Here is a 22,738-nt window from a genome sequence, read left to right on the forward strand (position 1 = left end):
TTTGTAAAACATGTTTTGCAGATTTGCAATCAACTCTAACCAAAAATTTTTGATTTAACAAATCATCTTGAAATTTGCTAATGCATAATACAATAGATAATATCTCTTTTTTAATAGTACCATAATTACTTTGAGCAGAATTCCAAACTCCTGAATGGAAACGAACAATTTGTTCAGGAGCTTCGGAAGAAGTTTTCTGTTTGAGGATACCTCCGTAACCAATATCAGATGCATCGGTTTCGACTATTTTGAAAGAGTTGGGAGTTGGAATGCCAAGGCAAGGCAAAGTCTTGACATGATTTTTTATCTGTTTGACAATAGAAGTATGAGTTTGAGACCATGATGGAGGATTCTCCTTAAGACGATCAAACAAAGGTTTACATTGTTGACGAAAATGAGGATAAAATTCTGAAACATAATTGAGAGATCCAAGAAAACGCTAAAGTTGAGTTTTGTCAATAATTTGATCTGGAAATTTGTCAGCAAATTGGATGACTCGATCTATAGGTTGAATGGTAGACCTGTAAATGTGGTAACCTAAAAATCTAATTTTGGTTTGAAACAACTTAATTTTGGTTGCCGACACGACTAACCCATTAGACCTAATGATCCTAGCAAATGCATGCAAATGCTTCCAATGCTCATCTATTGATTTTGAAAAGATTAACACATCATCAATATAAACAATCAATATAAACAATCGAAAAATGGCTATATTGGTTAAAAATTTCATTTATGATATTTTGAAATTCACTTGGTGCATTTTTCAAACCGAAAGGCATTACATTCCATTCATAATGTCCGAAAGGAGTTACAAAAGCAGTTTTGTATTTGTCAGATTCATGAATTTGAATTTGCCAAAAGCCTGATTTCATATCGAATTTAGAAAAAATAGTTGCTTGAGAAAGTCTCTTTATCAAATCTCTTTTGTTGGGAATTGGATAACGAATCCATTCTAAAACGTCATTCAGAGGTTTGTAGTTAATAACTAATCTTGGAACACCTCGTTCTAATTCTGCATTTTTCTGAACATAAAAAGCAAGGCAAGACCATGGAGATTTACTTTTACGGATAATTCCTTTTTCTAAAAGCTGGTTGATTTATGTTTTACAAAACTCTAAAACTTCTTGGTTCATTTGAATCGGTCGTGCTTTTGTGGTGATTTTTGATTCGACAAAATCTTTAACATAAGAAAGTTTAACAATATGCTGTTTTCTGTGCCAAAAAGCATTGGGGAGATCCGAACAGATTTTTTTAGCAAGTTTATTAGAAAACTGGCTAATAGATTCTAACAAAGACTTATTTGTTAGCTGTTCTTCAACTCGTTTGTGTTTAATTTCTTCTTTTAAGAAATTGATTTGTTGGGATTTTGCAGTAATCTGATTGAGGGTTTTTGAAACACTATTTTTTTGAAGTTGTTTTAACTTCTTGAGATCTGTTTCCATGCAAAATTCAAAAGTAATTTTTTGGCCAAAAACCTTGGTAGAAATGCAATTATGATGAACTTTGAAAGGATAAATTAATGCAATGAAAGGGAGTCCCAAAATGACTAGATCAGAAATATTTTTGATTAAAACAAATGGAGTTTTAAAACAAACATTTTGTTGACAAACATGGGCTTTGGGAATTTCATATTTTAACTTCATCGGGGATTGGTTTGCTGCACTAAGTATTTTAGTGGACTTGTGATAATACTTAGTAGGTATTAACCCTTCTTGAATGCAATTCAAGTCTGCACCCGAATCAATTAAAGCTATGGTTTCTAAGTGAAAATCTTCGATTATTATCTTGATTTTAGAATACCATTTTCTAATTCTAATTTTGTCTAAAAGCCTTAAAACAAGATCTTTTGAAGAAGAAGATTTGCTCGACTGAGCATCGGAATCGGAGTTTGAAGAAGAACTGCCTTGTTCCTCTACAAGTGGTTGGGTACGTACTCTACTGAGTTGTGAGCGGATTTCCGTATTTTCGGATTTCAAAAACTTAATTTCCGATTTGATTTGGTTAACTTCTTTTTGTAAATCCTTGATGGTGATTTCTTTTTTTGGTTTATTAAAACGTTCTAAAGTAGTGCTGAGAGAAATCTTTTGAGAAGAAGTTTGGCTAATGCCAGGTTCTTGAAGTGAAATCAAATTTTTGAGTTTTTTCAAATAAAAAGATTTTAAATCAGGGTCATCAACTTTGCTTATTAATTCCATTAAAAGCTCTTCTTGTTCTTCTTGCTTATTAAGCACTGAAATTTTGTTACAACAAGTGTCTGTGTATCCAAACTTAATGTTTGGCGAAGAAACGTCGCTAGAGCTGCTATAATCAGAAGCGGATAGTTCCAAATCCTTATCTGATTGACTAGAGTCGGTGTTTCTAAGTTCTAACGCCTGGATCAGCTGTAGTTTCTCTTCGTCAGAGATTTTCAGTTGGTTAATCGCTTTCTTAATTTTACATTCGTTTGCAAAATGACCAAATTTGCCACACTTGTAGCATTTTCCCTTTTTATTTTGGAAATCTTTTTTAGACTTTCGAAAAGATTTCTTTTTGGGGTTCGAATACGGTTTTTCATAAAACTTGTTGGTTTGAAAAGGTTTGTTGGAAGACCTTTTGTTTTTGTAAAATCTGGAATGAGGTTTAGAAAACTTACTAGTATGTTGGGCTTTTTTCTTTTTGCTCGAAGGAGCTATCGGAGGTAAACCATATTGTTCACAAAACGTTCCAAGTTCATATTTAGCAATGGATTTGTCTTTGTTGACTTGTTTTGAAATTTTCATGTCGATACACATTTTCAATCATTCCTTTTGGATAACATTAACTATGTTCCCATAAGTAAGGGTATGATAAGGTATGACACATTCTTCATTTACTAAAACATTTCGTATTTTGTGAGCAAAAAGATTTGGTAAACCATTGATAAACTTTTCTTTCCAAAAAGGTTGATTACTATCTTCACGAAGCATAACTCTGGATATAAAAACATCTTTATACCATCTGAAATCACTTAAAGTTGGACACCTTAAATTACTCAGTTGGTCGTGAATACGAGTAGTAACGTTGCCAGGTGTTCTTATGAAGTGCTCTATGATTGTGTAGAGTAGTGTGTTTACGCCGTCGGGTATTCCCTGTCCTATCGTTTCGGCAAAGATGGGAAATCCTTCCTCATCTTTCTTAACCGCAAAGCGAATTTTGTCTCTGGACTGAGAAGTTAAGTGCTTCTCCCACCAAGAATGAAGTATTCCAGTGAAACCAGTGACTAAGAGGTCAACGATTTGTGTTTGTGTAAAATTGTGATTAGAAATATAGCTATTAGCAACCATGGACATGTGTTGGAGTTTGTTAAGAAGTTTTTGTTCTGACAATCCATCTATATTCCATTCATAGAGTTTGTCAGCAGAGACTGAAAATTGATTTTGAATATTTCTTTCTTCAAACTGAAGATCAGGAGGAGTTGGTATGGGATACCAGTTTTTTGTTAAAGAAGTGGGATTGACTGGATGTGTGCGAATACGCTTTAAATCAAAAGTTGGCTGAAGATCAATGTTTTGAAAAGCTTTTTCAATTTTTTGAAGAGAAGAATCAGTTTCTGTGTCCTGAGAAGATTCCGAAGTTGATGTTTTTTCTTCTTCGACAGAAACATCATGATTTTGCAAAACATTAACAACTTTCTCTTTTTTGAGCTCATTGAGCATTTGATCAATTTTTTGGAAAGTAGTCATGGACTTTAAAGCAGTAGAGCTTGAAGAAGCATCAGTGAAGTTTACTAAAGGTTTTTCTTTTTGAGAAGATTTTGGCTGAGACAACTTGTCGATTTTTGTTTCAATTTTGTCTAACTGTTTTCCAATAGTATAAAGACTCTGGTTTGTAAAATTGTTCTGTTCAATGACAGATTTAAAACCTGAATCCTCTTTCGGAATTTTGAAAGGAGTTGTTGAAATGTTGGTATTGCCAGTGGAAATCAAAATAGTTTCTTTGGGAGGATGACTAGAAGAAATCAAAGTTTTGTCTTCCTTAATCCAATTTTCTTTGGTGAGAACCTTAAGTTTGTTTTTGGTTTCATAATGTTTTTCAATGAAATCAAAGAAAGATATTTCAAATTGGTATTGTTCTACAAAAGCTTTCCATTCAGCATAAATGACTAGCTTTTCTTCATCACAATACTTTTTTCTAAAAATATTTCTTCTGGGAATATTTTCCTCAGAAGCGATGTCAGCTTTGAGCTTCCTCCATTAGATTTTGTGTTTTTTGTTTAAAACAAGTAATTGGTGATTCACCGATGTTGTTTCAAAATCAGAAGTAGTTGGAGAAGTTGGTTCCTCTTGGTTTGGAGGATGATAAACAGGATGTGCAACTTGTGAAGAAGTGTCGACATACTTTAATTTTATCAAATCATTGATTAATTCTTGTTGTGTAGTTTCCTGCTCTTTCAAATTTTTGTTTACTAACGACTTTATTAAATCTTGATCTCGACCCAGTCTATCGGTTGACATGGATCCAGAAAAAGACTTTCTGCTAGAAGCAAAGGATTTATGCGAATGTACTGATTCGCAAGATCTCCTTGCCGGTCTATCGAAATTAATTTTAACAGTGCCATCAAAGTATTGTTCAACATTGTTGAGGTTGACAAGGCTGTTTTGTATGGCAACTGGTTTACTTTCGTTTATTAAACACCAATCTGAAGGGAGACTGATATCTGACCACCTAATGGTTCTGGAAACTTTTATATTGGCATTTTCTTGTGTTGTTTGGATCAAAAGAGTGTGGTCGCGATGGCTTTTGGTTAGAGCTTGAAAATTCATGTTGGTGCCAGTGACTTTGTAATAAACACGATAAATGAGTGCCAAAGGCTGTGTTCCTTCCAGGACTTGGTATCCTGAAGTTTTGATGTTGAGCGTAAGTGCTTTCAGCATGTGTGGGTCTGAAAGGCTTATCGTAAGATCGGGAAAACAATCAAAATGGATAGGTCCGTTGTAAAGGCTTGAGTCAATCATTCCAAGTATACTATCACTGAAGTCAGTGAATCTAGCATCTCGGAGACACAAAATAATAGAGGTATTAAGATCTTTTCGTGTTAATGGTTTAACAGCAATTTGTACCAAACCAATATGAATATAATTATGTCCATCTTTTCTCTGGGATTTAATTTGTTCGGGAAAAAATAATTGACAAGTCTCATGTTCTTTATTAAGAGCATAAGCCTTCTCAACTGTTTTGACGTGATGTTCAGATTTAAAAGAGGTCAAAGACCATTTTTTCTTGTAAATTTTTGTACTTGAAATTTTTGGAATGTTCCAATCAGAAAAATCAATACTTTCATCTGTCTGAAAATCAAGTTTTTGTTCTTCATTGACAATGTCAGGTATAGTTCCTAAATTGGATCTAGAGTTAGTGCTGGCCATTGAATTAGATCTAAATAATCTACTCATGATATGCACAAAACAAGTATGCTATATGCAAAACTTAAATGATTCACCTTCCTCGTATGTCTAGACTCTTCCCCCGCTCATGCCTCTACCTGGGACTTATTGTTTGGACCACGTCTTACTGGTTGGCTGGAAGAATAAAGAACTGAGAACCGACAAATAAGATTTTGCAGATATAATACAAGTATATGAATATCAAAGAATAAATCAGATAGATGCTAAAGCAATTACCAACTACTTGACTCTGATACCAAATGGGGCGAAACTAATAGCAGGCGGCAATGCCGTCCATAGAATTCAGAGTGCGAAAGTAAAACATATAAAAACAGAGTAGCATATCAATATATATATATATATATGTATATTGTATGTATTACATATTATTTTTTGCATTTTGCTGTCAACTTCTAGTCGATAGTTTCTTACAATTAGCAAGGTGTACTCTTGCAATTGAAGTCTATCCCGTTTTGCTTGGAGGTGTCCAACAATTAGATGGCTTCCTTCATAGTCCAACACGCAGCACTGCATTTTCTTGACAGCTGTTATATTTACAATGAGGTGTGAGGTTTTGAGGGATTCCATTGACACCACCAGCTTCCACCATTGTTGGCAAAGCCATATGTATTAATCCCAAGTCATCTACCCCATGCACAACGACACCTTGAAACCCATTTGTCAACTGACCATTCGTCAGTTACATTTCTATCTCTACATATAATACATTTTACACTGTAGGGAGCCAACCCTTTCTACTATAAATAGAGGTTGCATTTCGTTCTTTTATTCACCACTTTAAGAAACATATGTTGGCTGCTAGGAAGCCAAGCATGTTTTTCTGTGTATTTGTGTGTGTGTACGTGTGTGTTTATGTACATGTGTGTATATACATTATATATGTATAGAGAGAGATAGCGAGCTAGGGTTTGAGGTTTGTGGAGATGTTAGTTGGATTGTCTTGCCAAAGCTCAGATTATCGAGGTGAGTGGTTTATGTAATTTGTTTAAAAATTCTTATTTTCGATAATTGAAAACCACGAACTATTATGGGTTTTATCTATTTATAAATCTCTATCTATTTCAAGCCAAACATGTTGGATTTGTTGAAATGTTTTTGGAGTTGTTATATATCCTGATATGTGGATTATTTGGAAATGTTCATGGAGTATGAGAACTTTAGTGTTGCATTAATCCGAGGGATAAATGTAAATTGCATACGGGGACATTAGGGCAAATGGCCATTAGGGGTCATGTGGTGAGTTACAATTTATGAAGGATATAATGGACACGTAAAGGGATGATGTGATGTGGAATTATGTGGCTAAAACTTTGATATTATTATCCTATTTTAGTGTGATTAAAATGGCAAGCTTGACTGACATGTTATATATTCTACTTACTGAGCAACGGTGATTGTTGCTCACCCCTCACCTGTTATTTTATAGATGAGTTATTTGGCAAGACATGTGTTATTTGACAAAACATGTGTTGGAAGAGTTGAGGTTGTGATTGAGGAGAAGTTTAAGGATTATTTATTTATTACTTTTGTACACCCTGTAAGGATTTTAGAGTTTTTTTTTTTTTTTTAAAAAGGAGTTCATTTTCAAACCCATGTCAATTTCCCTTTTATTTATTTAGCTTTTAACTCACGTTTCAGACTTGGGTTTGAGTTTTTATTACCGACCCAGGTTCGGGGCATGACATAGGTACTTGTTTGTGGCACGAGAACGTATCATTGTATAACGCCTCATGTACTCATGTATAGAAATATTACCAGTTCTTGGATTGAAAAGCAAATTAGGCCCATCATATATTTTTGCACAAGCCCTTCTTGACCTATTCAGATCTTCTTGGTCGTCATCGGACTCTCCATCAATATACCCATCTTGCTCATCCTCCACTATTATATTGTGTAATATGATGCGAGACATCATGATGGAGTCCAAATTTTCTCGACTCCACCCTCTTGGCGATTCGCTGATGATCTTCCACCGTGCTTGTAGAATACCGAAAGCTCTTTCAACATTTTTCCGGTATGCCTCTTATCACCAAAAATTGTCTTTTTGGATAATGACACGTGACGTAACAAGAACGATTACAATCTTATCCGAAATTACAAATAAAATTATTTTGTATTATTTTATAAAATAAAAAATACTAATATTTTATTGCTTATTGCCATGACTATTCATTTAGGGGTGGAAATGCAAAAGGCAATTACTGTTCATTGGAGGGGATTGAATAGGAAGTTGCCCTAGGAGGCATTTGATACGCTGGAGTTGCTCTAAGGGAGAATGGGTGGGCTTAGCTACACAATGTAGTTCAAATTCGCATTTGGCGAGAATTGAATATAAGATCTCTCAGTTACAAGTGAAGCGAAACCACTGGACCGTATTACTAAGTGGTGTTAGTGTATTGTTTTGTCCTCTATAAACAGCTAAGACAAACTAAGTTACAATCTCATCCTTCTACTTTGTATTTCTCCCATCATATTTGTCTTCCTTTTCTCTCTTCTTGTGTGCGATTTTATTGTGCGCACAATATACTCGATGAAATACATTAGTTGACAATTTTCAACATTACTCCACAATATCTTGTATCCACCATCGACAAGCCTCTACAAATAATAATAATAATAATAATTATTATTAGTATATATTGGTAGGAATTGGCTGGTGCCTACCAAGTAATGGCCAAGTAAATCTTTTTTGATTAATATTGTGATCTCATTATTTGAAACTCCTGACTACGCCACTGATCAATTACCATTCTATTTGGATAACACACAAATTGTGGGTAAATACACTTATAAGCATATGAAGATTTATATTTTGTCCCCATTGCACATGACCTACATGCCACCGTTGATAATTCCAGAATTTATCGCCAGCCACCATCGCTCTGGCTGAAATTTTTTTTTTTTAATTTTTAATTTTCCAGAAAATTTAAAGTCATTGTTTAATAGTGACTTTAAAAATACAATTTTTGCATTTTTTTTTCTTCAACTATGTTTTTCTATGTGAGTTTCAACTCAAATATTTTAATTAACAAGTCGGATTCTTGTCACCTATCTGAGTTTCATGCCTTATTCTATTCAAATTGTTGTTTCTAGCAGTGAGCTTCTGCTTGCCGGATTTGGCTATTTAGCTCCTTGAGTTCTTCCTCCATAGACTTGGTTGGAGGCGTGCTTTGGGTTTTGATGGCTGCTAATGTGCAATTCACAATATTTGGTAGGATTATGGGAGCACTTTTAGCGTGGGTTGGTTGCCCACCCCTTTTCCATTGTTCGGTTCTTTGGTTCTTCTTTTCGGTGGCGGCGACGGCGGCCTGGGGATGGTAATGCGACTATTTTGGTGGAGGAGGCTAGTTCTCATTTCCGGTTTTAGGTTCCAACTTAGACTTTGTTATGGGCTCACTTCTGGGGCTTGTTTCCTTTATTAGTGTATTTGGACTCTTTTTTTTTTTTTTTTTTTTTTTGAGTAAAATGATATTTTATTAAACACCACATACAAACATGCAAGCAAACCAAGGTCCAAATACTACATAACGAACAAAAATAGGCCTAAAACACTAGAAAACACAAAATTAGCCCAAAAACAGTTAGGCCCAAGCTTAACACCAAGCTTTCGAAACCAGAAACATCCACAGCTTTCCATAGTTTTCTCCACCAGTGCAGCTCCAATCTATCCGTAGATTCCTTGTCCACTGCCGAGCACCACCTCAACAGACGCCACATCTAACTCTGATTTGCGACCTGAGCATAGCCATAAGCTAGGGATAGCTGACAACTAAATGAAAGAAGCCAACTGATCAAGAAACCCACGAACGACACTGCCAGATTCGGCAGACAATAAGGAGAAAGTGGTGGTGTTGGAAACACCCGAGCCTGTGGATACACTGGGACTCTACACACAATCTCAATAGGATTCATGGCTGAATATCGGAGTAAGGAAGAGCCAGGAAGAGTAATACCCTCAGAGATAGAAGAATGACAAATCAGAATAGAAATTTAGGAGAAAAAGCAGTAGAAACAAGGAAAATAAAAGAGAAAGAAAACAAGAAAGCAACGACAATCGATCCCAGCCGAAGCTAGGACTGACGCCACCGGATTTTCTTGGATTTGAAAGCCTCGAAGTGAGAACAACTCTCGAGGGAAAAGCTCTCACACGGAGAGAAAAGTTTTTTTAACTTTGGGCAACGTTTAATTGTCCTTGGACTTTGGACTTGCCTATTTGTGTGTGTATAAATGTTTTTTTTATTATTTATTTATTGAACAAAAAAAAAAAAAAAAAAAAGTCGGAGGAGAATATGAATCATCAAACTCGGTGCAAGAGAGGAGGAGGAAGGAGGAGACTACCACTGAACTGAACCAAAATTCCCGCTCTCATTCAATTTCCAGCCCGCCAATATCAGAGGATGCAGAAGAAGCTTTCAAGGCGGCGAAGAGCCACTCGTCGTCCTAAGAAATGCAACAAGCTCTTACAGCTCCCACGTAATCAGTCCTTTCTGTATTCTAATTCTGTTTGGTTTCCCAGAAAATGAAGGAAACATTAATTTTTCAAATCTTCCTGCTGAAAACTGCAATGCTAGGGAAATTAGTTCATAAAAATCCCTAAGAAAATTTAATCTGGGTTTCTTTTCTTTTGAATTTTTAATAGTCCATTTATTTGTTTGCTTGTTTTCGCAGGTCAGATTTATAGGAGAAGGAAGTTACTTGAACAAGGGTTGAGTCCCCTTGTTGAGAAGTATTGGTTTCAGAGATATGATCTCTTCTCGAGATACGATGAGGGGATCAGAATGGATGAGCAGGGCTGGTACTCCGTCACGCCTGAACAGATTGCAATCGGACACGCCAAGAGATGCCAAAGAACAACTGTTATCGATTGCTTCGCGGGCGTTGGCGGCAATGCCATTCAGTTTGCTTCATTGTAAGTTCCCAAACTTCGTTAATATGAGGTGGTAATTTTATGCAAATTATTAGTTACTTGGCAATCAGTTGTATCAATCTCTAAGCCTTATGGCCTTGATATTTGAAGATATGTTTATCAGGAAATGTAGTGCCTACTTTCAACTTTGGTTAAATCCTGAGAAAGTATGCATTCAAGCTGAGAGCTTTTTTATGTTTGAGTACTTTATCGAAACCCGAGGGTTGAATTTTACTGCTAGACCAGATAAATTGCAGTAAATTGTGGATATCGTTTGATTGAAAAATACAATAGAGTACTGGAGCGACGGAGGTATTAAAGGGGGACCTAATGTCTTGTATTCTTGACAGTTTGTACTTTGTAGGCTATTTGCTTCAGTTTATACGAGATTTTATGTGATAGATCAATATTCAATTTAGGGTCTGGTTTTGGATGCTGAATTCTGTCGGGGTTTCATCTTTAATGGACAAGAGTAGGTGGACGTTACGTATCGAACGACCATTTTCATGCATGTTGGATAAGCTTTTACATTCTCATTATGTATGTGTTTTACAAGAGCTTAATAACTTTGATCTTTGGTCTGTGGTCTCTTAGGCGTTGTCATGTTGTTGCCATTGAAATTGATCCCCTAAAGGTGGATATGGCCATTAACAATGCAAAAATATATGGAGTGGAAGATTACATTGATTTCGTTGTTGGAGACTTTTTTGAACTTGCACCATCGTTGAAGGTACTGCTTTCCTCTCAGTATTAATTTCTGAGAACCTATGAAATCATTCTGTATGTAAGCAACCCCATGATGAGGAGGTATGTAACTTTTGATGACATTTGTAGATTTTTTCGTATCTTTGTATAATGATTCATAATTTTGTTGTGTGACCTCATACGATTTGATATTTGATTCAATATTATCTGGAGATTAAAATGAATGGATAACTAAACAGATAAAACCTTGCGTAGTTGCATCTGCTTTATTAGTATAAAACTTTAGAACTATTTTTCTGTAATAGTTTGAGCTGCATTTACTAATGAACATTTTGTATCTTTATTTCGTAGGGGGATGTAGTGTTCCTTTCACCACCTTGGGGAGGCCCATCGTACACAAGGGTAAAGAAATTTACACTTGACCTACTCAAGCCAAAAGATGGGTATGTAAAGATGTCTTCATTTTACATTGCATGATGGGAATTAAGGAGAACGTTAACTGGTGTGGTGTAGTTTACTGAATATATGAACTACAACAACAACAAAGCCTTATCCTCTAAGTGGAGTTGGCTCTATGAACTAAAATAACGATGATGATAAATTTGTCGATGCATTAATCTAAATCACAGATGTGAGGCAAGTTATTAGAAGATTTGACCAAAAATTAATTTAAAGTATATCTAAGTTTCGCTTGGACCAGATTGAAATCCTTTGTAGTTTATATAATATAAATAGCTACTTTGATGACATATCTTGGAATTTCTACTTTTCTGGATATGGGATGCAGTTCTGAGTTTTGACTCAGTCCCTCACCATTAGTACTGGGAAGTGATTCCACACATCCCTTTTCTTGTGTCCTTTGGACTGAATAAATCAAAGGAGAATCAAGGGAAAGAAATAGACCGGTGCGCAGGAGTGTGTTTCATATCTGGTCTTTTACTTCTTTCCAATTTGAGGTCGATCTCCTTGTTGATCAGGTGTGGTAGAAGCCTTTGTATCATAGTTCTTTTTATCAAATAAAAATAAGTTTGGGCGGGTACTTGCAGATGTATGCTGCTCTTTCCGATACGTCATAAAATTTTTACAGATACCACGATGTTTATAAAACCTACAATCATCCCCAACTTGTTCCTTGCCATCAATTCCTAACCTTTCACATCTGAGTCCCTAGAATATTAATGTTCTCTCTAGTTTTAACCTTGTTTGGTAAATTTTGTCCTCGGGAAGTTTTCGAACAAAACCAAGTGAAGTGATTATTGTTGTAGTGTTATGTAGACAGTTGTAGTTTGATGTTCTACGTTATCTATTTTCTTTTCATATGTTTATTTTACTATTAATGCATTAAGCACAGGTACGCAATATTTCAAGCTGCTCAAGCGATAACGCCCAACATCATTATGTACTTACCGCGGATTGTAGACTTACACCAAGTGGAAGAACTCTGCTGGTTGTCTTCTCCTCCTCTAGACGTTGAGGTATGGTCCGATGCATACAAAGTAATGTGTTATGCACGGAAAATATCAATAGTATCATGTTTTTTAGTTTTGTTTTGTGATATTTATCTGAATTTCGGACACTATGCGTACGCCCGTGATTGATATTGAATATGCAGATTGAAGAAAATTATGTGCAGAGCTCTCTAAAGGCTATAACAGCCTACTTCAGTGGTGCATCATCCACTCAATGTATATGAAGATGTTCATCGCTTGCTGAATTTGCTGTTTTTCCAGTTTGTCGCTCCCCGATTATAAGTTTTCGTTGACCACGGCCTACAGGAACCAATTTGTAATACAAGTGAGTTTAGGGTTGTTTTGTTAGACACAAACATACATACGGAGAAGGTTCAGTTAACTTCCTCAAAATGCTCGAGTGTGGGTTTTCATGTACCAATTTCCTTGCAAGATTACATGGTCTGTTGATGTAGACCAATCCTTTTTAAGAAATGCCAGTTGCCGTAAACTGGCATCTCTTCAGAACGAAAAAAGAAAAAACCGAAGGTTTCCAACGATGTCGATGAAGACAACCAAAAATATGTACTCTACTTTCGTTTTATCCGAGGAAGGCAACAAAAAACTTCAAAAAAGGCCATCTCCATTCTCCATGGAGCTCAAGTTCTCTTTGAGGTATCCACATCAACCTGGAACGGCCCAAATATAAGATCAAAAGAGTGACAGATCTCGGGTAACATTGCACAGATTATTCGTCAGGTGATTAAGTACTGGTTTGGTACTAAAATGCTTTCACAAAAAATGGGTATAAAAAAAAGTTGAGCTCAAAAAGGTGTTTGGTAAATATTTAAAAACAGCTTATTTTCACAGTTTGGGATGAAAAAATAGCTGAAAACGTGAAGCAGTAAAAATAAGTTTATTCTCACAGCACATCAGAAGCAGTTTGCACAACAATACCAAACCAACCCTAAATCCAGTAATTTTTCTACGATGCAACGGAACACACCGGAAAATGAATCAGATTTGGACATAGATAATAACTACTACAAAAAATGATTTCCGCACAGCTACACGCTCGTGTCATGTTTAATTTTGGCATTTGGATTGAATAAATAAACGGAGAATCATTTGATAAAAATGAACAAGGACATGCAATGTACCAAAAATAATGTGAGATGGTCTTTCGGAACAGCGCCAGGATCGTCTCGTTAATTTCCTTCTGCTCAGGAGTGGTGGGAGGTGGAACCTTTAATCTGATTAAAACAAGTTCTGGACAACACTTTCAGAAGTATGATCTTTCCTCCCCATCCAGTTCCTTGACCTCAATCTTTTACCTTTACGCCTCTCAGTCCCTAAAATGGTTGATGCCAGACATTCCAAACCGAAAGTGAAATCTCCAGCAGTAAACGTATCCAGTCCTAACGCGCTGCAACTGTAACTGTTCTTAGTGTCCTGACTCCTACAACTGTGCATAGCCTGAAGTATTTCTCCCCCATCTCTTCGTACACAAATCCATACTTAACGCAACAACAATGAGCCAAGATGCATTTCTTCACGTGTCACGTCAAATGAACTACAGTACCCTGAGATGGTTCTCATGCGACTATAGTTTCTTCATGAAATCTTCAATGGTATCAGCAGCGGCAAACATATTCTTCAGTTTCACTTCGTCCCAGAGAAAACGACATGTCTTGTACCTAGGCTTTATCTCTTGACCAATCATCTCCTTGAAGAGAAGGTAAGCCCACTCGCATCTATTTGCTCTGCATAGTCCATGAATCAAAAGGGTATAGCTGGAGAGGTCGAGACTGAGATGATGTCTGTTGACCATGTCATTCAATAATTGAGTCAAACAATCGTCTATTTTTCCAGTTTTGAAGCACATTTTAAGCAATGGATAGTACGTCTGAACATCAGGTTTACATAACCCTGCATTTTCCATCTGCAGGAGGACATTAAAGGCCTTTTGCTCTTCCCCGTGGTGGCAAAACATGGCAATCATTGTATTGTAAGTCGATGTATTAGGAGAAACCCCCTTTTCAGGCATTTCGACGTTGAAGACCTGAACAGCCTCCCCGACTCGGCCAGCTCTTCCTAGTGTGTGGATCAGTGAATTGTAGAAAAGTGTATCAGGATCACATCCAGCAGATTTCATTCTCTCATATAACTGCAAAGCTTCCTCAAACTCCTCAGACTTTGCTAGAAAACACATGACAGAGGTATACGTGACGACATTTGGAGGGCACCCCTGAGCTTCCATTTCATCAAACAATTCATAGACCTTACCAAAATTGTATTGGTGGCAATAAAAGAGGACAATGGTTGAGTAACTGATGACACAAGGGCGATAGCCATGTCCCTTCATCTCCTGGATTGTCCAATGTGCCTCGTCAACCCGTTTGATCTTGCACCAACCGTGAATGAAAATGTTAAAGGTATTAGCATTGGGGGAGATATGTGATTTCAGCTCTAAGAAGATCTGACGGGCCTTCTCAACTTTGTTTTCCTTGCAAAGAGTGTCAAGCAATAAGTTCATAGATTCTGTGTTCTTCTCCAAACCAAAACTTCCTAAATCATCAAATATCCTCACAGAGTCCTCCCATTTCCCTGCACCGGCAAACCTTCTCATAACCTTACCTACGGTGTTAAGAGTCACCAGATGATCCTGGCGCATTTTTTCTAACAAACCCGTTATCTTATCCATTTGCTTCATTTTACCCAAAATGTCAACTACAAAATCATATGCATCTGGGGTGGGTTTATAGTCGGAGCGTAACTCTACCCATCTAAATACACCCAATGCAGACTTCCAATCATTCTTAAACCGATGAAATAGTTGATCAACAAGTTTATCCGTGAGCTGAATGCTATTACATGCTTGATCTTGTGCAAGAGACTGTAGAACTTCATCATCACTGCTTCCAACAGATGCTTTAGATATGATGATGTCAAGGTCAGATAGTCTTGTAGAGTCTTCAAACTGTGACGATCCCAGCGGAGAAGACAAAATTGAAGAAAGAGCAGATGAGCAATTTTCAGGAGAGGTATGGAAAAAGGAGCAAGGTTTTGAAGTACTGTGTCGGAAGCGAAGACTTTTAAAGCATTTCTGAACATGGAAGACCATGAAGATGTCCACAGGAAATGAAAAGATTATGTCTTTTAGCTCCTGCAACAAGCTTACTTTAGTATATATTCCAATAGAAAATTGGGGAAGAAAATAGAAATGTGAACTAGCATTTTACATTGAAATGATAATTGATGACCATAGAAACTAAATTAGTATATGAATGGACGTGCCTTAACATTGTTGACAAACACATAAATCAAAATTAACGTATTTTCTTGTGAAGTATATGAAACTGAATGAACTTCCAAGAACAGGACAGAAAAAAACTCATGATTATTCCATAACGGAACAAGGACTTAATTTTAATACTTTTAGCATGTTTATAAGAGAGGCATAATTTTTTTTTAAATAAAAAAACAAATATTTAAAACAGATCAAAGAAAATACAAAACAGAATGGACAAGAAGGCCATAAAGAAGCAAATCACAGATATTGACTTTGCCATGGGCAACCAGCCAAGCAACAGTACTTTGGTAGGCACCCCAACTTCCAAATAAACTTAAAAGAAGTGAAGTGAGGACGGTTCGGGTTATCTAATGAAGACATCAAAAAGCACTTACAGGAGAAGACTCCAGATCCCTGAAATTATAAACTACTCCTGTCAGCACAGGAAGGAAGCAAAGTAAAGTTACTAATACTTATCCAACTTCCTAACACTAGATTTCTCCTAAAACTATGATTCAAATAAACCACACGGGAGGAAGAAAGATAAGCCAAGAACTCAATGGTGGAATCACAGTTCAAGTAGGATCCGCACAGGTTTGGAAACAGTGTCCGGAACAATGAGTCACCACAAGTTTAATAGAGAAGAAAATATAGGGTACCCTGAGAAATGTCTTCCAAGGACACCAAATTGAACCATTTTCCCCTACATGGAGTCCCATCCATAGGACTTCTGACGCACTGAATCTTTCCCACCACAACCAGTCCCCGACAAGGTACATTTCACTGCCTCAAATCACCATTAGCTAAACCACCCTTTTCTTTTGGTATTCATACTAGTTCCCAACAAACTAAGGGATCCTTCCTAATCGTACCCTCCTCCCTACCTTACTGATAGAAATTTCACATTAATTTCTCAATCATCCTAGAGACTATGAACTGATAATCTAAAAACCGGGACAAGTAGGGAGTCTGCTCAAGACTGACAGGATCAAAGGGAGTTTCCTGCTCACCGGCTCTGAAGCCGGTTCCCAGAAGCTGAGGGCACATGGATTTCCACCAAATAGTTCAATTACCCAATTCACACAAAAGGCCATCGACTGCAACAGCCCATCATCAAATATCATATTTCAGCATCAACAGTGGTTACAACACTAGCTAAAGCTAAAACATGAACCTCCAGAAATTAAAAACGAAAATAAAAAGGCATTCCTCAATTATATTGCAGTTTTATATTAAATTCGGGTAAAAAGTAGAGGCTAAAGCGTTGCTAAATTCATCCCTAATGAAAATTTACAGGCAAAGAGGATGAAAGGGAAAATATTGAGCTAAAGGGGAGGGGGAGGGAGAGAGAGAGAGAGAGAGAGAGAGAGGGGTAAGCGCTGACCATGATGGTGGTGAGCGCAGATATCAGAGAGGCGCACTGCAACACCTGCTGCAAGTGAAGTGGATGAGGCCGACACAAATGGATGGTTTTCAAGCTAAAACCCTCTTCGTCTGGCTTCTGCTTCTGGAGAGAGTGAGATGGCAAATTAGAAAAACAGACGGGGCGAAACGGTTCTTTTCATTTTTATTTTATTTCGCATTTATTTATATATTTATTCATTTATACATTTTTAAGGAAAATGCTTGCCTCCTATTATGGGACGGTGCACCATTACTCGCAAATAATGTATTTTATCCTATAAATTTTATAATTCAATCGTTTAATTTCTTAATAATTTTCAATTTGAATAAATTTTTATAAATTACTCTTATTTAAATGAGGATTAAGAAAATAATCCATTCTAATTATGAAATTTACATGATAAAATATACTTTTTTTTTTTTTTTTTTGGCAAGTGGTAGGATGTGTGCATTTCTTACATAGAGAAAGCAACGATTATGCTTTTTATAATTGCACTAATTGGCATCACGAGCATCCACAACAATACTAACTAAATTTTTGTTATCGTAGCTAGACAAATGTCTCAAATGTTAATTTAACTAGCCACTACGTGACATCCTAATTCAATAATACATTGTTATATATATGTGTGTGTGTGTGTGTGTGTGTGTGTGTGTATAATGCATATAACAATGTATTGTTAGACAATGAACGTCACATGGAAGAAGCAAGCATCAAGACATTAAAATGAATGCCCAAACGGTAGGATCTGTTGGAGTACTATACAATCCAACATGATCATGGTGAAATAGTTCGCCAGCTGCTGCTGCTAGAGTGCGGCACCATTCGAACATTACATCCCAGGATTCAAAGATTGAGATCGCGTATCATATCACATTAGTAGACTAGACCACCTGACATCCGTTACAGAGTAAACTACCGTCCAAGACACTTGTATGCCGAACGAACTTAGAAGGGATACCCTTGGATGCGAACGAACTTAGAAGGGATATAATGAAATTATTTGCTTGGTTCTTCCCGTTCCTACAAGCACTTCTCCTATAATGCACCATTATTGCCATGTGATCGTACTTCATGATGATCTATTGCCCCTTGTTCACTTGTAGTGAGTAACATGACTACGCATTCAGGAGCGGATCACTGTTAAAGGCCTGCAGTGTCCATGGCCCCCCGTGATTCATGAAAACCCAAATATTTGATCATGTTTGTAGATGTTAGAAAATGATCAATAATATAGAAATAAATTCGAACATGCTAGCTAATAAATAATAAATACAACTCAATCAATTGATAGATTATGAATAAAATGAATTTAATATCAAACAAGTAAAAACAATGATTGAGGTTTGCGTACCACAATGTTCTTGAAACAAAGTTTCGTCCCTACTTAGTGATTGTAGTTCGATTGACGTCTGCTTCACCATGATTCAACAATCAAACCAAGACTCCAACATAGAAAAACTTGGTTTCTAGCAAATATTTTTGTGGTTCTTTCATCAAGAATGTTCCAGTTCCACCGACCTGCACTAGGATCATTCTCGTGATCTATTGGCCTGCTTGTGGTCTATTGGGAATAATACAATGCACCTGAAAGTTGGAAGTTGGAATCTTGTCTATAATACTTTAAGACTAAAACCATGAGGAAGATGAAAATTTAATTTTAGTCTCTTAATACATTAATCATCACCTCATTTATTAGTTATATTTTGATGTTTTAATTATTTTTCTTTTTCTTCCAAATTTTAATGTATCTAATTGTATTTCATTATAATTTTCATTTTCATTTCATTCATCATAATATATTTTGTTGTAAACATTTGGATAAACTAATTTTTGTTATATACTATATTTTAATATATTTTGTCTTCTTCATTTAGGTACATTAATTCGTTTAATATATTTTAGTATATCCATTTCGGTATACACATTTAGATGCATTAATTCAATATAACACATTTCAGTGCATACATTTCGGTACTAACATTTACTAATATTAGTTCAATATAATATATTTTGTACTAACATTTAGGTACATTATTTCAGTATTTCAAATACGAAGAATGTTAAATAAAATTAATAAATTAAAAAAAACAGTTTTTTGGTCAAAAAAATAAATTAAAATGTGTATATTAGTAAATTCAAATATTTAATGAGAGACATTGAATAAAATCTGTGACAGCCCGTTCCGGAATTTTCAAACCGTAGGGGTGAAATGACGATTTTGCCCCTAGTGTGATCTTTTGTTGTGTAGTTGTTTTTGGATTGTTGTTGGCAGGTTGTGGACCACACACACACTATCCCACATTTCCCTCACCCTTTCCCTGCCCTGCACCCCTGTCCCGAGTTCCCTCTCTCCCCCATTTCCTATTCCATTTGTACGGACACACCCAGAAATCCTCCAAATTTTCACAGATCGAGGAAACAAAGTATATATTCATGCTCGTGAGGTCCGTAGAAGTTCAACCATACCCATTTCATGTAAGGATACCTTCGTTTTCACGTCGAACTCAGGATACCCCGATTTTGTCACTGTTTATGCACACGTTAATTCTTGTGTTTTTGGGAATTTCAAGCTTGTAGGAAGCTTGGTGAGGTCCTTAGGAGGCTCAGGGTGGTTCGTTTGAAGGTTTTGGACGTCGGGATCGTGCGCTACAAGGTTGGCCGGAGTTGGTGGTGTTTTCCCGGCGAGATTTCGTGTGTTTTAGCACTTGAAAGTTGTATGGATTTGTTCCTCTCGTTGTAAGCTTCATTTTGGTACCAATTTTGTGAAATTTGGTTGAAAAACGAAGAAGATATGAAGTTTTGAAAATTTCACGATTTTCCGGCGCCGGCGTCTCGCCGGAGAAGACGACGGAATATTCCGTCAGTTTGGATGGAATATTCCTAACGGCGTTAACGGAATCCGTTAAAGTTAACGGAATATTCCTGACGGCGTTAACTGACGCCGTCAGCGTGCCAGGCATGTGCTTACGCGTGGCCGGCGCGTGCGGCGGTGGAAATTTTTTCTAAAAATATGGGGATGTTCCTGAGGTTGAGTAGATCACGTTGGTGTATTCATACACCCCATTTGAGTATTGTATGAGAAGTTATTTCATAAGGTTGGTTATGTGCTTTAAAATTAACGTTTTTATAGTTGTTTCGCATATAGGTGAGACCTATCCCGAGGACGAGCGCGGTCACTCGAGGCAAGGGGGTTACGACCTTTCTACATACCAGTGAGTGGGCTTTTGGTTTTTCGTAAATACCTATATACTTATGGTTTTCCCAGAAATTGATTTGAAACATTATACGTTTATATGCCATGCCTATTGTTTGCCATTTATTTACGCATTATGAGTCGCATATGTTTATATATGTTTGGTGTTGCGAACGCACAAGTAAGTGACAGGTGAGTTATGATTTATGTTTACGTTCAGTAGTGATTTGAGATGCATAGAGAGCTCATAACCTGCACCCCCGGTGTTAGTGCTCCCACCCAGAGTTGGGCACAGTCCTTCACGTGATGTTCACCTCCCGCACCACACGCTCATCTTGGATCCAAGTTAGGTGCACAGTCCTGTCGTACAGACCACTTTAGGTGGTTCCGACTCATAGGTAACCCGTGATTATTCACCCAGCCTTCACGTGATCGTAGCACTTGAGCATACTTATATTACACCCAGTCATGTTGTACAGACCACTTTAGGTGGTTTCGACTCGTGTGCAGGTATAGTTAGTGAGATGGAGATTTGAGCTCTAGATTCAGCCGTACAGGTCACGTTAGGTGACTCCGGTTGATAGATTTCATGGCATTGATTTGATATTCCTGAGCACTTGCATTCTATTTAGAGACATTTGACATGGCATATTTCCCACATGATTTATATATATATATATATATATATATGTATACTCTATTTTCTGGGAAGTATACAGGTTTTACGGCGATGGGTTAGAATCTTGTTTATGAAATGGTTTTTGAAAAGCTTTGTTTTTGCCCACTCACACTTTTTGTTTTGCGCCCCTCCAGGTTTTAGTTGGCTAGCATTCTTGGTGGCTCCCCAGAGGATTTCCCCGGCATATCTGACAGATTATCACCAGTGTAGGACCACCTTTGGGTGTGCTTTTGTAGCGTTATTTTCTTCCGGACTGCATTAGGTCTTTGTGCTTTGAACTTTGTTTTCACACTTACGCTTGCACATGTATGCTCTTACTTTGTGTAAAGCTGGATTTTATTTATTCGTACTATTTTTATTATTATTTTTTTAGCTTCCGCACTGTGCACATGGTTACGTCACTTCCACGTGACGGCCAGCATGTCCTGATCTCGATCGGGGTGTGTCAAAATCTCATTAATTAATTTGAATTAAAGACAACTATAATCAATATGAAATTTAACACTATATTTTATTTATTTATTAAATTTCAGTCTTTTTCAAAAATTAAAGTTAAAAACCCCCATATTGTTAAGGTAAAGAAAACGCATTTCCCAAATTTGATGACAACATCCAATTCTACTTTCAAAACCCTAATACCAGCAGCAGCAGCCCCTGGATTTGAAATGCGCCCAGCGTTTTACAGACCTTCTCTCCACCTATAAAACTGACCACGTTGAGACCCTCATTACTCATTAGGTTTTAGGGATCCAGAGAGAGATGAAAGTTTGTGAGGGGTCTGAAAGCAAAGATGAAGAGGATGGCGGTGCTGGTAGGGTTCTGACATATCGCATCCATGATTTACCAGATCAGGTATATTTCTTTCAATCGAATCCATGATTTTATTAAAATTAGATCTTCATCTTAATTTTTCGACAAACCTGTGATAAATTATCTAATTACCCTTTGAGAGTATATGATTCATATATATTAATTAAGACTTGATCAGCTCCATACGTTAATTTCATCTACATGATTTTATGTTTTTGCAATTACAGATGAAAACCTCAAAGGGCGTGGCCTGGTCCTAATCAACAAACACCTTGGGATCTCAGTGGAACCCCTGGACCATCATTTGGGAATCGGGTTGTCCCAAATTCTCTTCTGATGTATGGGAGAATGGCAACAGTGACGAGAGGCTCGTAGAGTGCAGAGCCCTTCAAGACTGAACTGCAAGCGCATGCATTGAACGGCGGAATGCGACTGAAGAGGACTCTTCCGACCCAATCATCCAATAACAACAAGAAGGCATTCAAGAGACAATCTCAGTTGAAGAGAAGATTGTTGGTAACCCTAGGTTGAACTCTCACACTAGATCACGTAACCAATGCTTGCTTGAACACTCAAAGACTCGGGAGAACAACCTTGTTATTCAATCATGTAAACATGGCTTTTAAATAGCCTTACAAAGATAACTGAAAGCTGGAAAAATGCAGCCCACGTTACAAGCCTGCAACGTGGTATAAGACTAGTTCAAAACAAAAATCTTATCCCTAAAAACTAGGGTTTATTATCAACAACTGAAACAAACTCCTAATAACTTGGAACCTAGAAGACCTAACCCTAACAGCTAGGAACCATGATAACGTTCAACATCCTCCCTTAAACTGAATGCTATCAGCAATTAGTTTACATGCATGAGTGA

The 22,738-nt window shown here is 36.9% G+C and overlaps 2 protein-coding genes across 3 annotated transcripts; one reads left to right on the top strand and one right to left on the bottom strand.

Annotated features, from left to right (window-relative positions):
- Positions 1-9,692: 9,692 nt before the first annotated feature.
- Positions 9,693-12,891, top strand: LOC137708863 (uncharacterized). Of its 2 annotated transcripts, XM_068448022.1 has the most exons (6): positions 9,693-9,896; positions 10,092-10,332; positions 10,924-11,059; positions 11,386-11,477; positions 12,386-12,509; positions 12,647-12,891. In XM_068448022.1, exons 1-6 carry the CDS (start codon positions 9,821-9,823, stop codon positions 12,725-12,727), a joined length of 750 nt encoding a protein of 249 aa, XP_068304123.1. In that variant the 5' UTR covers positions 9,693-9,820; the 3' UTR covers positions 12,728-12,891. The 2 variants fall into 2 exon arrangements, with proteins under 2 accessions (XP_068304123.1, XP_068304122.1); XM_068448021.1 differs by having other exon boundaries at positions 12,386-12,891.
- Positions 12,892-13,562: 671 nt separating this feature from the next.
- LOC137708666 (pentatricopeptide repeat-containing protein At3g04130, mitochondrial) lies at positions 13,563-17,294 on the bottom strand. Its single transcript, XM_068447788.1, has 2 exons — positions 17,159-17,294; positions 13,563-15,648 (listed from the first exon to the last, which is right to left on the bottom strand). Exons 1-2 carry the CDS (start codon positions 17,159-17,161, stop codon positions 14,086-14,088), a joined length of 1,566 nt encoding a protein of 521 aa, XP_068303889.1. The 5' UTR covers positions 17,162-17,294; the 3' UTR covers positions 13,563-14,085.
- Positions 17,295-22,738: the final 5,444 nt, after the last annotated feature.

Source organism: Pyrus communis, chromosome 11 (assembly GCF_963583255.1).
Source record: "Pyrus communis chromosome 11, drPyrComm1.1, whole genome shotgun sequence".
Lineage (NCBI taxonomy): Eukaryota > Viridiplantae > Streptophyta > Magnoliopsida > Rosales > Rosaceae > Pyrus > Pyrus communis.